The sequence below is a fragment of the Nicotiana attenuata genome, chromosome 2 (genome assembly GCF_001879085.1).
Source record: "Nicotiana attenuata strain UT chromosome 2, NIATTr2, whole genome shotgun sequence".
In the NCBI taxonomy this organism is placed as follows: domain Eukaryota; kingdom Viridiplantae; phylum Streptophyta; class Magnoliopsida; order Solanales; family Solanaceae; genus Nicotiana; species Nicotiana attenuata.
The window spans coordinates 73643394-73649376 of NC_031990.1; the positions used below are offsets into that span (position 1 = coordinate 73643394).

General features: G+C 36.8%; 1 protein-coding gene across 1 annotated transcript; it reads left to right on the top strand.

Annotated features, from left to right (window-relative positions):
* On the top strand, positions 203-5089 carry LOC109212579 (transcription factor EGL1-like). Its single transcript, XM_019376232.1, has 8 exons — positions 203-1008; positions 1648-1914; positions 2251-2347; positions 2841-2855; positions 3148-3204; positions 3308-4132; positions 4217-4630; positions 4762-5089. The coding sequence occupies exons 1-8, from the start codon at positions 884-886 to the stop codon at positions 4831-4833; spliced, it is 1872 nt and encodes a 623-aa protein (XP_019231777.1). The 5' UTR covers positions 203-883; the 3' UTR covers positions 4834-5089.

A 5983-nucleotide genomic window follows, 5' to 3' on the forward strand; every position in this document is an offset into this window, starting at 1 on the left:
CTATTTTTTACTTTTATTTTTTTGGTTTGAGAAAATCAGAGACGTAACAATTAATTGATGGTCATTAATAAAGTTTTAAGAAAAGTTTACATTTTTCTATAGTAGAAATGTAGAACTTCAATTCTTTATTTTAATTTTAAAATAAAAATTTAAGAAAAAGGAGAAAAATATGTCCACTGGTCATAGTCCAAGTCACAGTCATTTTAGCACTTTTCACATAAATACTGTCTACTTGTCTTTTGCTTACTTTCTTCCTCCCCAAAGAGCCATCACTAACCACCAACTTTGTTTTTTCTGCTTCTTTTGTTTTCAAAATTTAATGGTTTTTGGTTTTCTCTTTTGTGGTGCAAATACAGAGAAAACAAAAAAAAAAGATTAATCACTTCTTGATTTTCACTGTAGGCCCAAAGTGTTTCAGTTTCTGACTTTAAAGACTTGATTTTTATTGCCTTTTTCAACCTTTTTTTTCACCTTTTCAGTACAATTCTTTAGCATAATTACTCCACCATTGAAATCCCACTTGTTGTACATTTCAATAACTTAAAAGGATTTGTGGGGGAACTGCAATTAAGTAGCTTCAGTCTTGTTTGGTAAATACATGCCAAGTTGTGCATGTCACTATCTTGATATGATTTTTAGCTTAATAGGGTACTTAGTCATTAACATTATCCTTGTGAAAAAATGGAATTTTTAGCCATGGTTTTATGAAGTTAGGTACTTAAAAAATTGGACCAAAATAGATTTGGTCCTGAGATTTAAGATCCTATTTGGTTCAAGATTTCTGTTTTCTTGGTGTATTCCAATTTGGTGTTGTTCTTAGTGTATTTTTGGAGCTGAGTTTCTTTTACTTTCATTTTGGAGTTAAAAAGTTAGAGTCTTGAAAATGGCTATGGGACACCAAGACCAAGATGGAGTTCCAAACAACTTGAGAAAGCAACTTGCTCTTGCTGTTAGAGGTATTCAATGGAGCTATGCAATCTTCTGGTCAACTCCAGTTACACAGCCAGGGTAATAAGGCCTATTCATTCGCTTTTACTTGTATTTTTCATATTTTGCTTGAGTTTATTGTAGAGAAAATCTTTAGAATAATGGACCAGTTTTGAGGTTTAGGTGAAGAATGATGGTAGTTAAGGTATCCCCTTTGTTCATATAGGTGGTTCCTAGTTGAAGTTCTTGCATTATTAGGAAATAAGATATGCCAATTTGATTTCAACTTCTGTTACTATTTCTTGATAATTTTTCTCCCCAAGAAGGGGACCTCTGGCACAACACTAAGTGACCAGGATTTCACGGGTTTAAGCTGTGGAAACAGTCTCTTGCAGAAATGCAAGCTAAGGTTGCGTATAAAAAATCCAATGTGCCAGGACTCTGTGCATATCGGGAGCTTAGTGCACTAGACTTTATCTCCCCAAGGATTCCTTTTATATATCCCTTTTTGAAACAAAAAAAGGAAATTGGGTAGGGCAAGGGGAAACGAGGGAAGGGAATTACAAGGTGGGGAATCGAACTCTCACCAACAAGGTGAATGTTCAGGTAGCCAACCACCTGAGCTACTAAGATTTCCCCTTATATCCCTTTTAGAAGCATGTATCATTGTAGATTTGTTTTGAAGATATTGTTCTTAATATGTGGGATATTATCTTCTAGGGTGTTGGAATGGAGTGATGGGTACTATAATGGGGATATCAAGACTAGGAAGACAGTTCAGGCAGGGGAAGTTAATGAAGATCAGCTGGGATTGCACAGAACTGAGCAATTGAGAGAACTTTATAGTTCACTCTTAACAGGTGAAAGTGAAGAAGACCTACAACCACAGGCCAAAAGGCCCTCGGCTGCATTATCTCCCGAAGATCTCACTGATACAGAGTGGTATTTCTTAGTATGCATGTCGTTCATCTTCAATGTTGGACAAGGGTAAATTTCCTGACATTCCAGATCTTGTGCAACCAGTATTTGTTTTCTGATGTATTGATCAGAACTTATAATTTAGCTGCAATAAACAAGGATAACACACAGTTCATAACCTCAATTAATGAAAAATAACAATCTTTCTCGTTGTCTCCTGAAATCATTTGCTTACTTGATGTTCAAGTTGAGTGTTGCTCTCTTTTGGGTTTAAATTTTACTAACAATGCTCACTTTAGCTTGTTCTAAAAGTAGATAGGAAAGTAAATGGTCAGTATCTTTCTTCTTCTTAAAACAGCAGGGCAGAATAGTTTCTATTTTAATTGCTGTAAAATAATTACACAGGTTGCCGGGGAAGACCTCAGCGACGAATCAAACTATCTGGCTATGCAATGCTCACCAAGCAGAGAGTAGAGTATTTTCACGCTCTCTGCTGGCAAAGGCAAGTATAAACCCGTGAGCATTGGTCTAAGTGCAATCTCAGTCTAAGATGATATCCTTTAGGGTGTGCATTTGGTCGATTTTGGGTTAATTCAGCTTGTTTGTTCATTTGCTTTGTGCTTTTTTTGAGTTTCTAATTGATTCAAGTAAATCAGATAATTCTTTTATCACAAGTTTTTAGAAATTAATTGATATTTTTCCACTGTAGTTTATGAACTATATTTTTCTATTAAAAAAAGAAGAATGATCTCATCGGTTCCTTTTAATTTCTGTTAAACTTAGAAAAGAAAACGAACCTCAAAAACTAAAAACATGATAAATGAAACTGAAACTAGCCACAATAATCTAACCAAAAGAACTGAAAATTTTGTTTAGTCAGTTGTTTCGGTTAAAACCAGATAATGCACACCCTTAGATATCAATTCAACTGAAAATCTAAATCACTTTCCTTTTTGTTCTCCATGTTACTAACCAAATCCTCTTTGTCTCACCAGAGTGCATCTATCCAGGTATTACTCTCTCTCTCTCTCTCTCTCTCTCTCTCTCTCTCTCTCTCTCTCTCTCACACACACACACACACACACACACACACACACACAAGCGTGCACAAGCAAAAATTCAAATATTTACCCTTGCGCGAATATTTTTGGATTGTGTTATCTATCTCCTAAGATTTGCCAAATCCATGAAACAACTCTCTACTAACAGATAGGAGTATGCATCAGCTCCTATTTGTCATTCATTCCTTTTCCATAGAGTATGTGGTTGATCAATAACTTTTCCTCTCTTCGCTACTTGTAGACTGTCGTATGCTTTCCAAGTTTAGGAGGCGTAATTGAGCTGGGAGTCACCGAGCTTGTAAGCTAGTTTCAATTTGTCTCTTCAATCTTTCTGACGTTTTGCACGATATCACTAATTACTTTCAATGATATATTCCCTTGTTGTAACATGTTTTTTACAGGTCTTAGAAGATCCCAACCTCATTCAGCAAATAAAAAATTCCTTTGAGGTTGATCACTCTGTTATTCCGAAGAGGCCAGATTATGTCTCCAACGATGCAAAAGATGACATGAATGTCGTTAGCCGAAAGCTTGATCGTAATGTACTTGAAAGTGATGCTTATCCAGTTGAAATAAACAACAGTTCACCGCATGATAGTTCAAACGGTTTTGTGGCCAATCAAGAGGCAGAAGATTCTTTACTGGTGGTAGGCGTTATTGGGGAAACTTCACAAGCTCAAAGCTGGAAGTTCGTGGATGATAATATGAGTAACAGTGTGCATAATTCTTTGAATTCCAGTGACTGCATCTCTCAAAATTATGAAAAGTTGTCGCCTCTTTCGAGTGGAGAAAAAGAAACTAAGCCTTGCCCAATAGACCGTCAAGAGCACAATCAGAATAAACTGCATCTTTTAGATCACCAAGGAGATGACACTCAATATCAAGCTGTCATTTCTACCCTTTTAAAAAGCTCGGACCAATTAACTTTGGGACCACATTTTAGAAATATTAACAAAAAGTCAAGCTTTGCTGGTTGGAAGAATGATGCTCAAACGCCAAGAATAGGAACTGCACAAAAACTATTGAAGAAGGTACTTCTTGAAGTTCCTAGAATGCATGGTGGTGTTACACATAAATTCAGCAGACATAATCGTAAAAAAAACTGCCTTTGGAGACCGGAGGTTGATGACATTGATAGAAGCCGTGTTATTTCAGAGAAAAGGCGAAGAGAAAAGATAAATGAGAGATTTATGCATCTTGCATCAATGCTGCCAACTGGTGGCAAGGTACTGGTAGATCTTCTCAAGTTTAGATAGCTGCTGTTTGACGGCACACTGATCGAGAATTGTGTTTTGCCTTTGTGGTTGCAGGTTGACAAAATTTCACTGCTTGACGAGACAATAGAATACATGAAGGAGCTTGAGAGGAGAGTTCAAGAGCTGGAAGCTAGATCAGGAAAAAAAACAAATGATACTGCAGAGCAGACATCTGATAATTGTGGCACTAGCAAATTCAATGACGTCAAGGGATCGTCACTAAAGAGGAAGGCATGTGATTTGGATGAAACGGAACCTGAAAGCTGTAATAAATTACTGAAAGGTAGTTCAGCTGATAGCATTGTCATCAATATGATCGATAAGGAAGTCTCGATCAAGATGAGGTGTCTTTGGAGCGAGGGCTTGTTACTTAAGATTATGGAGGCACTAACCGATCTACAGATGGATTGCCATACGGTTCAATCTTCCAAGATTGATGGGATTTTATCCATTGCTATTGAATCCAAGGTTTGTCATGGAATGCTAACTGAAAAATTAACTCTCGTGTGTGCTTTTCCAAGATTAATATGTTGTATCTTTTGGTTAAATTGCGAGTAAAGATGTGTATTCATTCTTCTCTGATCTTTTTCCCTTTGCAGTCAAATGGATTGAAAACTGTATCAGTTGGAGCAATTAGAGAAGTACTTCAGAGAGTAGTCTGGAAATCTTGATGATCATTTAAGATTGGTGAATTATCTCCATCTGAAAACGATGCCGATTAGTCATGTCCTTAGAGGATAGTTAGAGCTTGTGTATATTTTTCTACTTTGGAAATGCATTTTGCATAGATTTGACAGCCTACAGAGAAGTAGTAATTTGGAGTAACTTTCTTCCAATGTATCATGTTTCTTGATCATCACTTGGTTTGTGGTCCTCTGAGAAGTTCATGAAAGTAGAGTTGCTGAATCTTGCAATTGATTTCTGTCAGTGAGTTCTTTCTCTCTTCCCCACTCCCTTTGAAAGGTCACTTCAGAAATAGAAAAGGATACAGTACTTGCTTTGCCGAGGGTCTATCGGAAACATTCTCTCTGCCCTTCCAGGATAGAGGTAAGGCTGCGTACATCCCACGCTCCCCAGACCCCATTTGTGGGAACTCACTGGGTCGTTGTTGTATACAGTATTTGCTTTAAGTCATTCAACATTATTGAGACTTGAGATCCAGCAGCAATTAGATTCATGTTAAAGCATTTTACTGTTTAAAACATGCTTAAGCGCTTTCAGTTACATTTGAGACAAAAGGAGATAGTAAATGAAGTGGTAGAATGCAACTCTCACATTGGGGTAAACGGGAAGTTCTTGATTGAATGATTTTAGTGAAAAGGGTCATATTAGATGATACTAATTAGTAGTAGAGTTAAGGTAGAGTTTGTTTACTTTCAGATGACCTGAAAAGTGAAGAGGGCCTTACATGTCCCTCCTTTTTCTTTAAATCTGAAAAAAGAACCAAAGTGGAAAAGTAGAAGGGCCACAAAACTCCCTTTATCATGTAAAATCCCACAAAAGTTAAACACCAAAAAGAGGATGGGAAAGGGATGGTTACAGCTTTTCCAATTGAAGTTGAACTTGTTAAAAGAGGAAACCATTAGTATTATGTTCATAACCTGAAAATATGCAGCATATCAATGATAATGATAATCAATTGGCTATTTGGCCATGGGTTGTTATTTAACATAAATCTCTAAATTATGTTGCATGTTAAATAACAAAACTTGTGTGAGAGGTTGGCCTTGGAGGGCCTAAGTAGAGGTAGAGGCAGACCGAAGAAATATTGGGAAGATGCGATTAGGCAAGATATGGCAATGCTCTAGCTTACTAAGGACA

Excerpts from the sequence above, each read along its gene's own strand:
- LOC109212579 (XM_019376232.1), top strand. The coding sequence starts at position 884 with ATGGCTATGGGACACCAAGACCAAGATGGAGTTCCAAACAACTTGAGA. Across the intron at positions 1,915-2,250 it reads ATCTTCAATGTTGGACAAGG|GTTGCCGGGGAAGACCTCAG; the intron begins GTAAATTTCCTG and ends ATAATTACACAG. Across the intron at positions 4,133-4,216 it reads TGCTGCCAACTGGTGGCAAG|GTTGACAAAATTTCACTGCT; the intron begins GTACTGGTAGAT and ends TTGTGGTTGCAG.